The sequence below is a fragment of the Schistocerca nitens genome, chromosome 7, assembly GCF_023898315.1.
Source record: "Schistocerca nitens isolate TAMUIC-IGC-003100 chromosome 7, iqSchNite1.1, whole genome shotgun sequence".
Classification (NCBI taxonomy): Eukaryota; Metazoa; Arthropoda; class Insecta; order Orthoptera; family Acrididae; genus Schistocerca; species Schistocerca nitens.
Window position 1 is genome coordinate 282,249,429 of NC_064620.1, and position 18,817 is coordinate 282,268,245.

Consider the following 18,817-nt stretch of genomic DNA (forward strand, 5'->3'; position numbering starts at 1 on the left):
ACAGGGACCAAAACATCGGTAGTTCTATGTATTGACAATGCAGTCACAAACCCAAAAAATGTTATCGGAAAATAAATTTTGCTTGTTGTGGCAATGCATTGGAGCATAAACACTTCTGTTTTTCCAGTTTGCCTCACTTGAGTAGATTTAGTTATTACATTTGAGCAATGCAATACGAACAACATCCTTTACCTAATGTAAAGAGAATGTTACTGTAGGATTCTTATTACTTGGTTTATTTTCTTCTAAAGGGGCCTTTCCTGTTTGGCCGGGACGTATCTAAAATACCATGTTTTCGAAATACTTTCCTGTATGGAATCACCAGTGGTTTTGGTGCTGGACTTACATACTTTCTCTTCACAAGCCGGACAACAACATCATCACATGTTGCTGCAGGAACATTTGTTGGAGTTTCCTTGTCGTACTGGTAAGTAAAAATGTTATGATATTGCAATACTGCATTCAGTATTGAAATGTAGAGTGTAACAAGACTCAGTGAAGCTGTTTTCTTCTGGCACTTTCAGTATTATTTGTTATGGATGGGAATAAACTGTGATTTCAATTCTCATTGTCAGGAGTACTTTAGAATGCAGTGTAAAAAAAAAAATAAATAAATAAATAAAAAAAGTACCTCATTTTTAAACTCAAGTATAGTGACAGTTGTCTTCTCAATGATTCCACCTATATTCATAAATTCATAAATTTTAATTTTGTATTTCTTGTGAACATTCATAGAGTTTCCATGTTTATGTTTATCGTAAATTGAAGTCACTTTTTTTCTGCAATCAGTTCTAAACTTGTTCGACTGTATCATCATCCGGAGTAACGTAACCTAACATGTACTCTCTGGTTGAGAGATTATACTGGAAATTTCTATCTACAGGACCATGTGGGTTTTGTATTTTGAGGGACTACAAATTACTGATTCAGGCCTTTCAGATTAAATTACAGAAGAACATAGATGAACTACTGAAAAGTATCTCTGGAATCAAATGATCACTGCATAGATCTCAATGGCAAAATTCTTGATACTGAAAATTTTCTCATTCATAGATGCTTTGATTCCACTGAAGATGTGTTCACATTTCACTATTCCATGTTTACAATAAATTTTCGTGCATATTTGAGATGTGCTAGTAATTTGTTGACTGCTTCTAGTAGTAGTTAGTGTACTTCATCTACGATTATCTCTTTACCTCTCACAACTTTCTCTTTGAAACAACATGTCAATATTTGAAAGTGTGCTATTCTCAAGATTTGTACAGAATATTGTAAAACACTTGTTGGTCATGTATTTTGCCTTTAGGATAATGATTATGAATTGTTTCCACAGTAGATGAAGACTACATTCTTTACCTGATGTTAATGTGTTTCTCCACATCATCACTTGTATTTGTATTTTTTATTTGGTCTAGTAAATCTTACACTGCACGTTAGGTATTCGACAGATGAAGGCAAATACATCTTTATGTTTACATGATGTTTTCTAAGTGTCAATGAATACAAATTTTTTCACCAAAACTGCTTTACCTAGAAAATTACAACTGAAAATATGAATAAAATATATTAATGATTACAGTCTTTACATGCTACAAGTAGATAGTTATATTTAGACAATTAAAAACATATTAATGATAAATAGTCCAACAGTCCTCGTCAGTGTGGTAATCACAAATCATTTAACCTGTAATTCTCGTGAAACATCCTTAAATAGTGCTGTACAAGTTAACTAGACATAAATACATTTCCATGGGAGACTCCAATGCCATGTTTATAAAAGGAACATTACTTGAATTAAACTATTTAAGTTCTTTATGTATGCCTTAAAATAACTTCTATACCATAGAAGAGTTCTTGAGTAGAAATAATTAGTCAGTTATAAACCTGTAAATAGTCAGCATTAGCCATATAAATATAAATGCTAACTGTCTCTGGAATATGTTCAAATGACGTTTCACATTATAAAGTTCACCATGACTGTAATGTACAGAGCATGGAACTAACTAAATAACTATCACTTGAGTAATATTTTTTTTATTGTGGATCTAGCAATTCAAATTGAAATAGGTGCAAAATAGTAATTAAATTTACTTAAATATTATTTAACATGATTATCTTGAAATTCCTTCTTCCTTTGTTCTTCCCTGCTGCCTCCTCATCCTCCCTTGCTAACTTTCACATCTCCTACCCACTCCCTCCTCCCAATGTCCCTACCTCCTTGTAACTATATACCACATCCTATTAATACTACCTGCTACCTTGCATTCATATCTGTTCTCCTGCTTCCATCATATATAGGTTGGCAGCCCTGCAGCCAGGCTTACGCGCGTGTACGAAGCTCTCACTAAGTTAAGCGGTTAATATTGAAATAAGAGCTAATTTAGTTAATATTACATTTTAGACTAGTGCATTTACTTTTTATCTAATCTATCTATTCAAGGTTTCACTTTTCTAAACGTAATTACGTCGAAAAAGAAGTATTTCGTAAAGGCCAGCAGTCGCGAGTTTGTTTACATACTTAGGCTTAAATTTTGTACGAACGTAGATATTTGTTTTTGGCTATACTTAGCACTTCAAAGTTAAATTAATTCGTGTTTCTCATCCAGAATTTGTGTGGTTAGTTAAAAGTTTCTGAAGTAAGTTTATAAGTTTGTTTACATTAGTGTTTAGTTATGTATTAGTACAGGTTACGAAACTATTGTGTTGTTGAAGTTATTTTCTGCTTTTGTGTTACGTTTTACTATCAAACCATGTGTGACAAGTGCGGTGGTTGCCGCAGAAATTTGAAAGAGGGGGTGTTCTCTATATATTGTAGTTGTGGTTTCAGTGGGGTGAGTGCAGTGGAGAGGAAACGAGGTTAGAAAATGAGGCTCTTACATGGCAGTGTAGGTTATGTAGAAAGGACAGAAAAATCGCGGAATAGGAGGCAAAGATTTGTGCCCTTAAGGCTGAATTAGAAATCATGAATTTGGAATTATGTAAGCTAAGGGAGGAAAAGGACTCTGGGCGCTGGGAAAAGGTAGCAAGCAAAGGGCGAAAAAGGGAAATAATTGATAAAACTTCTGAAATTCAGTTAGCATATCAGTTTGGCTTGCTATCTAAAGTAGTGGAGGAAGGGCCTCATTCAGATGCAGTTGAATGTAGGTTGAAGCAGAATACTAGCTTAAAGAAAAAAGACAGGTCGGGATGAAACCAGAATAGGAAAAGAAAAATTCTGCTTAGGTAGCAGTCATGGGAGGGGTATGGGCCAACAGCTTCAGGAGAAATTAGGGACAGAGTATGAGGTCACAAATTTTGTGAAACCAAGTGCTAGCCTTAGCCTGGTGGCAGAAAACTTAGGTCAGCTTTGCAAGCTAGTTTGAGAAGGAAGATCAGGTAATTATAGTTGGGGGAGCAGGAAACAGCCTGGCTATGAATCCAAGAAATAGTATTAGGAGTGACCTGGATAAAATAGGAGCAGAAACTGAGCACACGAATGGGGGGTTTGTGGAGGTCTTTCAGCGCCATGATCAGCCCTGGGTAAACACTGCTGTAAGGCGTGTTAACACTGAGCCGAACGAGTTGCTCCAGACACCGGCAAAGTCTCACATGAGTGTTGTTCCAGTTGATGCTCTTGATAGGTGGGGTTACACTACACATGGCCTGCACCTTAATAGGAAGGAGTAGGGTAAGTTAGCTTCTCTATTAGCAGATACTGTAAGGGGGTCCACAGTCACACAAGGGGTGATCCCTGTGGTTATTGGGACCAGGCAGAAGGTTTTTTTTTAGGTTAAAGCCAAATTCCAGACAGACAACAACCAAGGAAAGTAGAAGGAAAGAAACTTCATGCACAGCAAATAGGGATAAAGCTAAGGGCAGTATCAGCTTACTTCACCAAAATATCAGAGGAATAAACAATAAAGTAGATGAGCTGATAATGTGTTTAGATGATCTCAAAAATAAGAATGAGATTGATATACTTTGTCTGTCTGAGCACCATGTAACTGTGGGGATGGAAAATGTCAGTATAAATGGGTATAATTTAGCATCTTACACTTGTAGATCTAGTATGGATAAAGGAGGAGTTGCCATTTTCATAAAACAAGGGTATAAATACAGATCTGTTGAAGTAAGCAAATTTTGTGTTGATCAGCACTTTGAGGTTTGTGCATGTGAACTTCAGCTAGATAATGTTGTGTTGATATTAGCAACAGTGTACAGGTCTCCACTAGGAGATTGAGAGCTATTCATAAAAAAGTTTGACTCCCTGTTATGCTGTCTGTCAGACAAAAAGAAGAAGTTATTAATCTGTTTTGATTTCAATGTTAACTTTCTAAGCAATTCCATAGGAAAAGTGAACTAGAAGTGTTGTTAACAACATATAACTTAGAATCAGTTATCAATTTCCCTACACGTATAGCACAGGACAGTAGTACTCTAATAGATAATGTATTTGTACAGCAAGAGGATGTAGAACAAACACATGCTTTCCCTGTGGTAAATGGATTATCTGACCATGATGCACAACTGATTAACTTACAAAACCTAACAGGGCGTACACTTCAGAAACCATTAAGTAAAAGTGTGAGGGTGCTCAACCCGGTATCTATAGATCACTTCAGAGAAAGTTTAGGAAATGTAAACTGGGAAGATGCATATAGTGAGCCAAATGCTTATGATAAATGCAGCATATTTCTTGATAAATTTATATCCCTTTTTGAACATTGTTTTCCAAAGAAAATTACTAAATGTAACACCTCAAACTTTTCAAAGAAACCTTGGATTACTACAGGTATTAAAGTGCCTTCAGAAAGAAAACTGTATGAGACATCAAGAACTAGTAAAGATCCAGAAGTAGCTTTACACTATAAAAATTATTGTAACATACTGAGAAAAGTTGTAAGGAAATCAAGAAATTTGTATGTTAGAGAAGAAATTAACAACTCCAGCAATAAAATCAAATCAATATGGAATGTTGTTAGAAGTGAGACAGGAAAAGTAACCACTGGGGTAGGTAGTATTACTGTTAAAGAGAATGAGACCATCTTAACCAACAGTACACAAGTAGCCAATGTATTTAACAATCACTTCTTAAGTGTAGGAAAAAACAAATGGTGAGAATAGTTCAAAAGAAAAAGCCAGGCAGTACATGGAAGAATCAGTTTTGAAAAATTTTAGTCAGATTAAGTTTCATCTAACAACCTCTTGTGAAATAAGGAAAATTATCAAATCTTTGAAAAGTAAATGTTCTGTTGGAGTAGATGACATCTCTAACAAGTTATTAAAACAATGTGGAGCAATTACAGCTGATGTTTTGAGTCACATACGTAATGCATCACTGACTCAAGGTATTTTTCCAGACAGGTTAAAATATGCCATTGTCAGGCCTCTCTACAAAAAGGGGGAAACCACAGATGTCAATAATTACCAGCCAGTATCCTTGCTTACAGCATTTTCAAAAATCTTTGAGAAAGTAATGTACTCAAGAGTGGTTAGCCATATCAACAGTAATGGGATACTTAGTAAATCACTGTTCGGATTTCAGAAAAGCTGTTCCACTGAGACAGCAATATACAATTTCACTATCCACATAATAGAGTCTTTAAATAGTGAAATGTCACCAGTAGAAATATTCTGTGACTTATCCAAAGCATTTGATTGTGTGAACCATGACATTATGTCAGAGAAATTACAATTCTGTGGTATAAATGGAACAGCATATGAGTAGTTTAAGTCATATCTACATAACAGGAAGCAGAAAGTCTCTTTATATGCTTCAAGTGATTCTGAGGTGAAATTACGTTAGGTGTTCCACAAGGTTCAATCATGGGTCCCCTCCTGTTCTTGATATATGTGAATGACCTCCCTTCTTATGTGAAACAAGATGCTGAACTGACACTGTTTGCTGATGGTACAAGCATAATTATTAATCCAGTAAAAGAAAGTCCGATAGAAAATGATACAAATAAGGTCTTTGGAAAAGTTATTAATTGGTTTTCTGAGAATGGGCTTGCTCTGAACTTTGAAAAAACACAGTACATCCAATTTTCTGCTGCAAAAAGTATAATTCCTTCAATAACCATAATACATCAAAAGAAGTCAGTAGCCAGGGTAGAGCATACTAAGTTTTTGGGTATACATATAGATGAGAATCTTAATTGGAAAAGTCATAGTTTGGCTCTCCTAAAGTGACTAGGTTCAGCAACTTTTGCCATCAGAATAATTGCCAGTTTTGAGGATGTAGAAATTAGTAAGCTAACATTGTATTGTATTGTATTGTATGTTAACCGGGGACCTAGAAACGACGGAGAGGCTCCGTCCCCGCCGCAGCTGCAGTGGTCCACAACCCCACGATGACTATCACAGTCCACTTCACCCCTCCGCCGCCCCACGCTGAACCCAGGGTTATTGTTCGGTTCGGCCCCCGGTGGACCCCCCAGGGAATGTCTCATACCAGACGAGTGTAACCCCTATGTTTGCGTGGTAGGGTAATGGTGGTGTACATGTACATGGAGAACTTGTTTGCGCAACAATCGCCGACATAGTGTAACTGAGGTGGAATAAAGGGAACCAGCCCGCATTCGCCGAAGCAGATGGAAAACCACCTAAAAACCATCCACAGACTGGGCGGTTCACCGGACCTCGACACAAGTCCGCTGGGCAGATTCGTGCCAGGGACCAGGCGCTCCTTGCCGCCTGGAAAGCCGTGCGTTAGACCGCACGGCCAACCGAGCGGGCTAAGTTAACATACTTTGCATACTTCCACTCTCGGACGTCATACGGAATAATATTCTGGGGCAGCTCAACACTTAGGCCAAAGGTATTCACTGCTCAAAGGAAAGTAGTTAGAATTATGTGTGGGGTTCATAGTCGCACATCTTGTAGGCATCTGTTTAAAAGGTTAGGAATTCTTACAACTGCTTCACAGTACATTTACTCAGTAATGAATTTTTTTCTCAATAACATGGACCTGTTTATAATCAACAGCGACATTCATGATTACAATACCAGAAAAAAGAAAGACCTACACTATCCTTTACTTAATCTATCTTTGGCACAGAATGGGGTAAAATATTCTGCTATAAAACTTTTTGATGAAATAAAATGTCTGACAGACAGCAGTAACAGTGTGATGTTTAAAGCTTTCCCGGCGTACTGATTGTTCCATAAAAACACGGGAGAACTGCCGGATATCAGTAACGTCCTGCCACGATATTTTGGCATAGAGTCTTCTGGCTATCTTCAGGTGAGTGCCACTGTAGTAGTACTACTACAGTGGCACTCACCTGAAGATGGCCAGAAGACTCTGCGCCGAAATAGCAGCAGTAATAGTTTCAAAACCAAATTGAAATCATACCTCCTTGACAACTCCTTGTATACCATAGATGAATTCTTGAATATGAGTAAATAAATCTGGAGATATAATATATGCATTTTGTGCCATTTAAGGGAATTGGATAGATAATAGAAATATTTTGTTATAACACTATAAAACAGTTTTTCTGTGCTATTGATCAATGGAACACGTAACTAACTAACTAACCTGTCTCTCATGGACACCAGCCATCTCTTCCTCTTGCACATTTCAAGGTCCCATCTCCTGGTACACCCAGTACAACGTCTAAGTAGTGGCAGTATTGGGAAAATGTAGTTCAAGTTCTTCTTTGCATATCGGTCCTCCATTCAGCATCTCCTCAATATGATAATGAGCTGTTGTCTTTCCTCAAACCATGAACTGTATTTTATTTCTTGTTGTTTGACATCTTAAGTACCGTGTTTAAGTCCTCACAGCTCAGTTTCTGTAGCCAGTCTGCTACACCCAACCTACACACTCCAAATATGCTGATACTATCACTAAATGGAACATTGGTCACAGTCAGAGTGCTCCCTGCTGCCATTGGATAAGCAGCTGCAGCAGCAAGTCGTATACTTCTAGCTCACTCATTTGTTACATAGTTTAATTCTTAATTTCTTTGCGTGTTTTTGGTACTTGCATTGTTTAATTCATAAATTTCGGGCGTATTATAGTATTTGAGAGTTGTAGCATCGCGTTTTAGTACCTGAATAGTGTAAATTCGCGTAGTCGTTTGTCTTCTGTTTTTGTTTTGAACGGCCAGTGTCGGTTGGTCACAGTCAGTGTGCTCCCTGCCGCCGTTGGATAAGCAGCTGCAGCAGCAAGTCATATACTCCTAGCTCACTCATTTGTTACATAGTTTAATTCTTAATTTCTTTGCGTGTTTTTGGTACTTGCATTGTTTAATTCATAAATTTCGGGCGTATTATAGTATTTGAGAGTTGTAGCATTGCGTTTTAGTACCTGAATAGTGTAAATTCGCGTAGTCGTTTGTCTTCTGTTTTTGTTTTGAACGGCCAGTGTCGGTTGGTCACAGTCAGTGTGCTTCCTGCCGCCGTTGGATAAGCAGCTGCAGCAGCAAGTCGTATACTCCTAGCTCACTCATTTGTTACATAGTTTAATTCTTAATTTCTTTGCGTGTTTTGGTACTTGCATTGTTTAATTCATAAATTTCAGGCGTATTATAGTATTTGAGAGTTGTAGCATCGTGTTTTAGGTACCTGAATAGTGTAAAATCGCGTAGTCTCCTTCCGCCACCGAGCAGTGTGTCAGCAGTGCGCAAGTAGCAGCATTACTGCATTTACTAGGCAATCTTGTATTTTAATAACCGTTTAAATTTTGTCGATTTGTCTGCGCTCTCTGTAGATTAGTTCAGACGTTCTTTGCACAACAGTTTTTAGCATGGATAGGGACTGCAACTGCTGTGTTCGGATGCAGGCTGAGTTGGCATCCCTTCGCTCCCAGCTTCAGGCAGTGTTGGCTTCGGTCACACAGCTTGAGGCTGTTGCCAATGGGCATCACTGTGGGGGTCCGGATGGGGGTTGGTCGGGGACGGCCAGCTCGTCCCACGCATCCCCCGATCGGACTAAGACTGTGGTTGCCCGGGATACTGCCCGCATTGAGGCTGATCCCTCACCTGTGGTAGAGTGGGAGGTTGTCTCAAGGTGTGGCAGGGGGCGAAAGACATTCCGGAGGGCTGAACGGAAGGCCTCTCCAGTTTGTCTGACGAACCGGTTTCAGGCTCTGTCTCAGGCTGATACTGATCTTCGGCCTGACATGGCTGCTTGTCCTGTTCCAGAGGTTGCCCCTCAGTCTGCAAGATCCGGGCGGTCGCAGAGGGTGGGCTTACTGGTAGTTGGGAGCTCCAACGTCAGGCGCGTAATGGGGCCCCTTAGGGAAATGGCAGCAAGAGAGGGGAAGAAAACCAATGTGCACTCAGTGTGCATACCGGGGGGAGTCATTCCAGATGTGGAAAGGGTCCTTCCGGATGCCATGAAGGGTACAGTGTGCACCCATCTGCAGGTGGTCGCTCATGTCGGCACCAATGATGTGTGTCGCTATGGATCGGAAGAAATCCTCTCTGGCTTACGGCGGCTATCTGATTTGGTGAAGACTGTCAGTCTCGCTAGCAGGATGAAAGCAGAGCTCACCATCTGCAGCATCATCGACAGGACTGACTGCGGACCTTTGGTACAGAGCCGAGTGGAGGGTCTGAATCAGAGGCTGAGACAGTTCTGCGACCATGTGGGCTGCAGATTCCTCGACTTGCGCCATAGGGTGGTGGGGTTTCGGGTTCCGCTGGATAGGTCAGGAGTCCACTACACGCAACAAGCGGCTACATGGGTAGCAGGGGTTGTGTGGCGTGGGCTGGGCAGTTTTTTAGGTTAGATGGCCTTGGGCAAGTACAGAAAGGGCAACAGCCTCAACGGGTGCGGGGCAAAGTCAGGACATGCGGGGACCAAGCAGCAATCGGTATTGTAATTGTCAACTGTCGAAGCTGCGTTGGTAAAGTACAGGAACTTCAAGCGCTGATAGAAAGCACCGAAGCTGAAATCGTTATAGGTACAGAAAGCTGGCTGAAGCCAGAGATAAATTCTGCCGAAATTTTTACAAAGGTACAGACGGTGTTTAGAAAGGATAGATTGCATGCAACCAGTGGTGGAGTGTTTGTCGCTGTTAGTAGTAGTTTATCCTGTAGTGAAGTAGAAGTGGATAGTTCCTGTGAACTATTATGGGTGGAGGTTACACTCAACAACCGAGCTAGGTTAATAATTGGCTTCTTTTACCGACCTCCCGAATCAGCAGCATTAGTGGCAGAACAACTGAGAGAAAATTTGGAATACATTTCACATAAATTTTCTCAGCATGTTATAGTCTTAGGTGGAGATTTCAATTTACCAGATATAGACTGGGACACTCAGATGTTTAGGACGGGTGGTAAGGACAGAGCATCGAGTGACATTATACTGAGTGCACTATCCGAAAATTACCTCGAGCAATTAAACAGAGAACCGACTCGTGGAGATAACATCTTGGACCTACTGATAACAAACAGACCCGAACTTTTCGACTCTGTATGTGCAGAACAGGGAATCAGTGATCATAAGGCCATTGCAGCATCCCTGAATATGGAAGTTAATAGGAATATAAAAAAAGGGAAGAAGGTTTATCTGTTTAGCAAGAGTAATAGAAGGCAGATTTCAGACTACCTAACAGATCAAAACGAAAATTTCTGTTCCGACACTGACAATGTTGAGTGTTTATGGAAAAAGTTCAAGGCAATCGTAAAATGCGTTTTAGACAGGTACGTGCCGAGTAAAACTGTGAGGGACGGGAAAAACCCACTGTGGTACAACAACAAAGTTAGGAAACTACTGCAAAAGCAAAGAGAGCTTCACTCCAAGTTTAAACGCAGCCAAAACCTCTCAGACAAACAGAAGCTAAACGATGTCAAAGTTAGCGTAAGGAGGGCTATGTGTGAAGCGTTCAGTGAATTCGAAAGTAAAATTCTATGTACCGACTTGACAGAAAATCCTAGGAAGTTCTGGTCTTACGTTAAATCAGTAAGTGGCTCGAAACAGCATATCCAGACACTCCGGGATGATGATGGCATTGAAACAGAGGATGACACGCGTAAAGCTGAAATACTAAACACCTTTTTCCAAAGCTGTTTCACAGAGGAAGACCGCACTGCAGTTCCTTCTCTAAATCCTCGCACAAACGAAAAAGTGGCAGACATCGAAATAACTGTCCAAGGAATAGAAAAGCAACTGGAATCACTCAACAGAGGAAAGTCCACTGGACCTGACGGGATACCAATTCGATTCTACACAGAGTACACGAAAGAACTTGCCCCCCTTCTAACAGCCGTGTACCACAAGTCTCTAGAGGAACAGAGGGTTCCAAATGATTGGAAAAGAGCACAGGTAGTCCCAGTCTTCAAGAAGGGTCGTCGAGCAGATGCGCAAAACTATAGACCTATATCTCTGACGTCGATCTGTTGTAGAATTTTAGAACATGTTTTTTGCTCGAGTATCGTGTCGTTTTTGGAAACCCAGAATCTACTATGTAGGAATCAACATGGATTCCAGAAACAGCGATCGTGTGAGACCCAACTCACTTTATTTGTTCATGAGACCCAGAAAATATTAGACACAGGCTCCCAGGTAGATGCTATTTTTCTTGACTTCCGGAAGGCGTTCGATACAGTTCCACACTGTCGCCTGATAAACAAAGTAAGAGCCTACGGAATATCAGACCAGCTGTGTGGCTGGATTGAAGAGTTTTTAGCAAACAGAACACAGCATGTTGTTATCAATGGAGAGACGTCTACAGACGTTAAAGTAACCTCTGGCGTGCCACAGGGGAGTGTTATGGAACCATTGCTTTTCACAATATATATAAATGACCTAGTAGATAGTGTCGGAAGTTCCATGCGGCTTTTCGCGGATGATGCTGTAGTATACAGAGAAGTTGCAGCATTAGAAAATTGTAGCGAAATGCAGGAAGATCTGCAGTGGATAGGCACTTGGTGCAGGGAGTGGCAACTGTCCCTTAACATAGACAAATGTAATGTATTGCGAATACATAGAAAGAAGGATCCTTTATTGTATGATTATATGATAGCGGAGCAAACACTGGTAGCAGTTACTTCTGTAAAATATCTGGGAGTATGCGTGCGGAACGATTTGAAGTGGAATGATCATATAAAATTAATTGTTGGTAAGGCGGGTGGTAGGTTGAGATTCATTGGGAGAGTGCTTAGAAAATGTAGTCCTTCAACAAAGGAGGTGGCTTACAAAACACTTGTTCGACCTATACTTGAGTATTGCTCATCAGTGTGGGATCCGTACCAGATCGGGTTGACGGAGGAGATAGAGAAGATCCAAAGAAGAGCGGCGCGTTTCGTCACAGGGTTATTTGGTAACCGTGATAGTGTTACGGAGATGTTTAATAAACTCAAGTGGCAGACTCTGCAAGAGAGCCGCTCTGCATCGCGGTGTAGCTTGCTCGCCAGGTTTCGAGAGGGTGCGTTTCTGGATGAGGTATCAAATATATTGCTTCCCCCTACTTATACCTCCTGAGGAGATCACAAATGTAAAATTAGAGAGATTAGAGCGCGCACGGAGGCTTTCAGACAGTCGTTCTTCCCGTGAACCATACGCGACTGGAACAGGAAAGGGAGGTAATGACAGTGGCACGTAAAGTGCCCTCCGCCACACACCGTTGGGTGGCTTGCGGAGTATAAATGTAGATGTAGCTGTAGATTGACATGCAGCATATCAGTGTTTGTCCTTAAAACTCAAATCAATCCCTTCACCTCATCGTCACCATCATCTGAGGGTATTTTCAGTTTTGCATTGGTGACGTGTGAATAAGTAAAGCCCTATTGGAGGATCACCATTTCCTTCCCCCAACTTTCAAACTGATTTATTTAGCCATTATAAGGGAACCTGTAGTTTAATATAGACTCCAAATAATGGTACAACTGAGTATTTTTCACATTAGCAAACATTACCACAGATGAATGAAATGATAAGTGACAGAAAAAACCGTAGAACTCATCAAAAATTGAACCTGAGGCGTGTGGATCCATGGTGTGGCACATTACCACTGAGCCTGGCATTTTACCAGTGACACCAAGAGATAATCAGACCAAGAAGACTGCTCATAGGATGTCTCTTGCAGTGTTCAGTGTCTGTGGAAAACAGCGTTCTGTTTCTCATTACAAACAAAATGTTGTGTAGATTGTAATTTTATGTCCCCAGTCGTTAGACTGATCATAAATAATCATGGAGCAACATTCAGTTCAAGGATATTCATTGATGGTGACAGCAAACCATAAGTAATATTCATCAAACCCAGCAGCAAACAGGTATGGCTCAAGGCAGCACAACACAGCACAGTGCAGTGTTGCGAAACATGTCTCAATTTTATCATTAATGGTAATGAAACTGGTGTATCATTATGACTCCAACAGCAATGTATCTAGAAAAGAAGAGGCAGGAAGTAGTAAGGATAAATCAATACCTTTGTAATGTTTTTCGGAACAAGAGACAGTGTGGTATTGGGTTGGAAGGATCACACATTGTGTGTAGCCGATCCTCTTCTCTGGGTAATCAGCTACGTTGATCTCCCAGAAGCTTCTTCTCCGAAGACTATAGCTGGTTTAAGGAATTTATTAAACTACTTCTCTATCCTTGAAATAATTTGGGTACTCGAAGAATACTTTTCAGTTCAATCACTTTATATTTTCAACTTCCACAGACAACAACTTCTGCAAGCCACTTAGTCCTTAAACATTAGACTCATTTACACATATTCAGATATCACTGGTTTGATAATCAAATAATTTATGAACATCATACATGTGTCTTGCTTCGCTCACAGCCAAGATATGAAATAAGTTAAAAGTCTCTAGTCTCAAGCGAGTCCAATATGTGAATGTACATAGAAATCTATATTCAATTGTTCATAATCAACACAGACACTGAAGAGCACAGAATATTACATAACCTTTTCTTGTTCTTCTCTACCTGTGCACGGAAACTGTGGTCCATACAGGAGGTATTTGTCTGCCGTTGTTCGGCCGCCCGCCGAGTCCATCTGTTTCTCGTAACTGGGTTTTGAACTGCACATACGAATAGGAGATGTGCAGTAGGGCATATTCGTTTCTCCCACTCACCTCTAAAATATCGGGTGTTTGAAATGGTGGAAGACCGATTGGTTCTAGAATTTACTCCGAAATTCTCAGAGCACTACATCTTGTCAGCATTGTAGTCAATGCACGTGGTACACAAATTTTGATTGGCCAAGGAGAGGATCATATCCATGTTTAAGAAACCCTCTCAGTATTCAGCTAAAGTGACTTGGGGAAACTCCATTGATTACAAACCTTGGTGGCCTGACAATAATTGAACCATTTCCTCATGAATATAAGTCTAGTGTTTAAACATATACCAAACTTGCGCCATAGTCTGAATGTCTTGTTCCATTGATGCTAAAGAGGATGAAGTTGTTGAATCTCCAGGGAAGATAATGCAGGGCGTACAGTTGTTATTGAGGTATATTCTGTATCAGTTTTAAAAATCCTCATAGGAAAACCTGCTGAGCTTATCTATCTCCTTGACTGTACCATCTGCCCAAAAAGTAGACCGAATGTGTGCAAGACCCCTCATACAACGTGTATCTAATGTAGGGCCAACTGCACCAATGCCGATTAAAAAGCGAGATAACCGAGGGTCCCATGATCACAGTTAAAGTTTAATTGCTAATACGTTGTCTCTGCTGTGCAGCATAAAATGCTGGTTAGCAAAACACTTTCAGGTAACCAGGACTTTGACTGCAGTTAACTTCATGTCTTACAATGGAAGGTGCCCATTATAAATGCAAAAATAATGATAAACACTGTCTATGGTACTTACCTCTAACCTTGGTACTTACGGACGCTTTACAGTTTGTTATCATAATGTGGGTATTGTTATTGCACTATGGAGGGCAAGAAGAGGACATTGAATTTATCAAAAATTGAAATTAATATCCTATTAGAGGTGGTTGGCTGTTATGTGAAAGTTTTAGATGCAAAAAAATGGATCGGCGTAGTGTTAGGTAGAAACTGAAAGCATGGTCATAAATATAGCAACACAGTTTAATTCCACTCCAGGCCACCGAGCAACAGTGTCCCATATTATTAATATTATTGTACTCATTGATAGTTTGGCAGTTAAATGAAAAATAGGATTCCTTTGCATTACCGATAAACCCCCAGGAGATTGAATCCTTATGTTAATATAATCCACTGTACCAATGATGTATGTATTGTGAAGTCATTGCTACTATGATACCCAATACATCACTGATAATTCTTTGTGCTGTTGTACTATATACATTAGCACTGTCATCAATAATTATATTAAATGCACCAGTTGCATATGCCCTTAATGTCATCAGAAGTCTGTTCATGAGCGAGATAGGGTTATTCTGATAAGTAGGAAATTCCAGCCTTTCATCAAGTTCACAAATAAACACCACACTGTTTCTTTTGAAATGCAAGACATTTATTCAAATTTCTTGTCTCTGAAATCTTTGAAAGGCTTTCCCCTTTCTACAAGTACACCAATACAATTGCTGCATTATTTAGATAGTTATATCTTCTGCACCATCTGAAACACTCTGCTATCTTAATACGGTACTTGTTTACTTCAGTATAAGTGTGATCAATTCAAGATAAATGAGCCTCTGATCTCAGTCAACTTTAACCGTGATTAACTCCCTCATTTAACTTTAACCAAGGTTGGTGCAATCGAATTTTGTCTTGAGTATGTTTAAATGGTGACATAACTTTTTTAGCATTTATTGACATTGATGTAGTCAGCCCCTCGTGTGACAGTTTGCCCCCTCACCCCTCTCCACCATCACCTGACACGAAAACTAGAATGAAATTAGAACTATGAGGCAGTTACCAGAAACAACAGAAATCATTGTAAAGAAGTGGGTGGTGCTGCTGAAACCAATGTTAGGACAGGGGTTGTAACTGAATTTTCAGAACTCATATTTACCCATGGCCATTTGCATGGGACTTTGAAGGGACCACTGAAAGAAAAATTCTTCGATCATTCTTTTTTCAGTAAAGAAGTTAAAAGGATTCATACCCACTCTTACTGGCTTGCCCTTCTGCAACAGTGTGCAGGAACATTGGTTCATACTCTTTCTATCTCACCTGCCAGGGAGTGCTTCAAATTTCAGTCCCAAGGGAGAGCAAGACTGCTATGGCTTAACCCATTACTTGTAGTGGTCTAATAACATTAATTTATATGAATGAAAGTCATAGCCAGTGACCTATGTTTCATGCTGCAACATATAGTGGACCATATCCTCATCTGCTGTGTCTTGTATGAAGCTACATTCTGGTCTGCAGATGGAAAGGAAAGTTACCAGCCTATTGACATTGACATCATCAGACATTAAACTATTGTTGATGTGAACATGGATTGTGGAGGTAATCAGTTGTGGCCTCATTGCAGCAATAATTTAAAATTATTTAGGGAAAAACAATGAGCAGCGTGACTCGAGAAAGATTTTAAGGCATCTGCTCTCGAGTTTGAAGTCACTTTCTTATCCACTGCAGCACCTCACTTGACATACACTGATGAAAATGCAAAGTGCTACACCATGAAACAACAGTCCATCACATACAAGGTATTGAATAGTTAAACTTTCATTCGATTTGAAATTGATGTCCATAATCAACAACAGTATGAGTTGTGAGCTCCATGGCCACAAATACTTTCGTGTATTCACTGCATCATGGAGACAGCCTCTGAAATCTATGAACTACATCATATTTCACAAGAAACACTCCCTGTGTGTGTCAGAGTGGCATCACTGCTGCCACAATCTTCCAGCCAGCAGTCATGTTTCCTTCCACCCCTCACTTACCTTCTTCCCAATCTCCTTTCTCCTCTCACTGATACCACCCACCATGTCCCCTCACTCCAATCAGCCTGCAGCACAGGGCAAGGTAGTTGGAAATACACTAACTGAATTGCCTGGGTATGTATTTATTCAACTTCCACTAGTCCAACTCCTCCTGTCAGAAAGTATATGATATTTGTAACAAGTTTGGTTGAAATCGGTCCAATTAGGAGGAGATGTGGATCATCCATATATATATATGGTAAGTCACATTATGATGTGACTTACCAAATGAAAGTCCTGGCAGGTCGACAGACACACAAACAAACACAAACATACACACAAAATTCAAGCTTTCGCAACAAACTGTTGCCTCATCAGGAAAGAGGGAAGGAGAGGGAAAGACGAAAGGATGTGGGTTTTAAGGGAGAGGGTAAGGAGTCATTCCAATCCCGGGAGCGGAAAGACTTACCTTAGGGGGAAAAAAGGACGGGTATACACTCGCGCACACACACACACACACACACATATCCATCCACACATATACAGACACAATGTGTCTGCTTGTGTCTGTATATATGTGGATGGATATGTGTGTGTGTGCGAGTGTATACCCGTCCTTTTTTCCCCCTAAGGTAAGTCTTTCCGCTCCCGGGATTGGAATGACTCCTTACCCTCTCCCTTAAAACCCACATCCTTTCGTCTTTCCCTCTCCTTCCCTCTTTCCTGATGAGGCAACAGTTTGTTGCGAAAGCTTGAATTTTGTGTGTATGTTTGTGTTTGTTTGTGTGTCTGTCGACCTGCCAGGACTTTCATTTGGTAAGTCACATTATCTTTATATATATATATATATATATATATATATATATATTGTGTGTGTGAGAGAGAGAGAGAGAGAGAGAGAGAGAGAGCGAGCGAGCGAGCGAGCGAGCGAGCGAGCGCTCAGAAAGAAGACACTGAGTAGAAGCTCAGTAACATTTTCAATTTATTCATAATAATTCACCATCTTTACATCAATGAATATAACCAGACAAAGCTTCACACACACACACACGCGCGCGCGCGCGCACACACACACACACACACACACACACACACACACACACACACACACACACACACTACAAATCTTTTTCATTCTTTGCAATAAATGTTCTTGAATTGAATGTAAACAAGTATACAATTTATGCAATGTCACCACAATCATAATTTATTGATAAATCTATCTGTCATTATCATTTCAGTTTTAGAGGAGACAAGGCAATCCCTTTGAACTTTAAGCTTTTGTGGCTAATATTAAAGGATTTTATTTTTTATTTTTCAGGATTTACTGCCGGTTAAATTGGTCAAAACAGAAATTTGAATATCAGAAACTTAAATACGCTATGAAGCAACAAATGCTCTATGAAGGTACTGAATTAGAGGAGAAACTAAAAGATTATGCTAAGAAACTGGAAGAAAGTGAGAAGTTAAAATAATTTTCAGGGATTTTGCCATCAAGTTATTTATTTTATATTTTTACTGTACACTAGTTATGCAAAGTGAAACATTTTCTTTGTTACCAAGTGAATTTTTCATTCTTTGTTAACAAGATAATTTTTCATATCAATATTTTTGTAAATGATTGTAAGTTGTAATCATTTGTTTCTGATTTAATATGCTTTCTCTAAAGGCTCTCCTGTCAAGTAATATTTGTGACATATTTGTATAGGACATGTTTCATTAGAGAAATGTTTTGGAATACGAGGTCTTTTCACACTTGCTGTTTAAGATGTATAGCCCATGTTCCATTGTTATAAATATAAACAAACAATTTTAAACTCATTTCCTCAATAACAGTTGTCTTTGACATCAGTTTATCACATATTTATGAACAAATATCTATTCAATTTCTCTAAGCTTGGTGGATTTATATGTTCTGAGGATTGTGCAAGTACCAAATGCCAAATGAAATGTTTCTTGCTTGCCTAATCCTAGAGTGTCACTGTAATTAATGTTCATTTATAAAGTTCAACAACAATATGGAAAGGAAAGATTGCTGTGCTTTTGTGAATGTGGAAGTGGTTTTTA

General features: G+C 39.6%; 1 protein-coding gene across 1 annotated transcript in view; it reads left to right on the forward strand.

The window, feature by feature from the left end:
* LOC126194991 (cytochrome c oxidase assembly protein COX20, mitochondrial) overlaps positions 1-18,569 on the forward strand; it is a 50,178-nt gene extending 31,609 nt beyond the window's left edge. Inside the window, exons 2-3 of the mRNA XM_049933408.1 lie at positions 252-427; positions 18,072-18,569. Coding sequence (XP_049789365.1) covers positions 252-427; positions 18,072-18,225 — 330 coding nt within the window. The 3' untranslated portion in view covers positions 18,226-18,569. The remainder of the gene's footprint in view (positions 1-251; positions 428-18,071) is intronic.
* Positions 18,570-18,817: the final 248 nt, after the last annotated feature.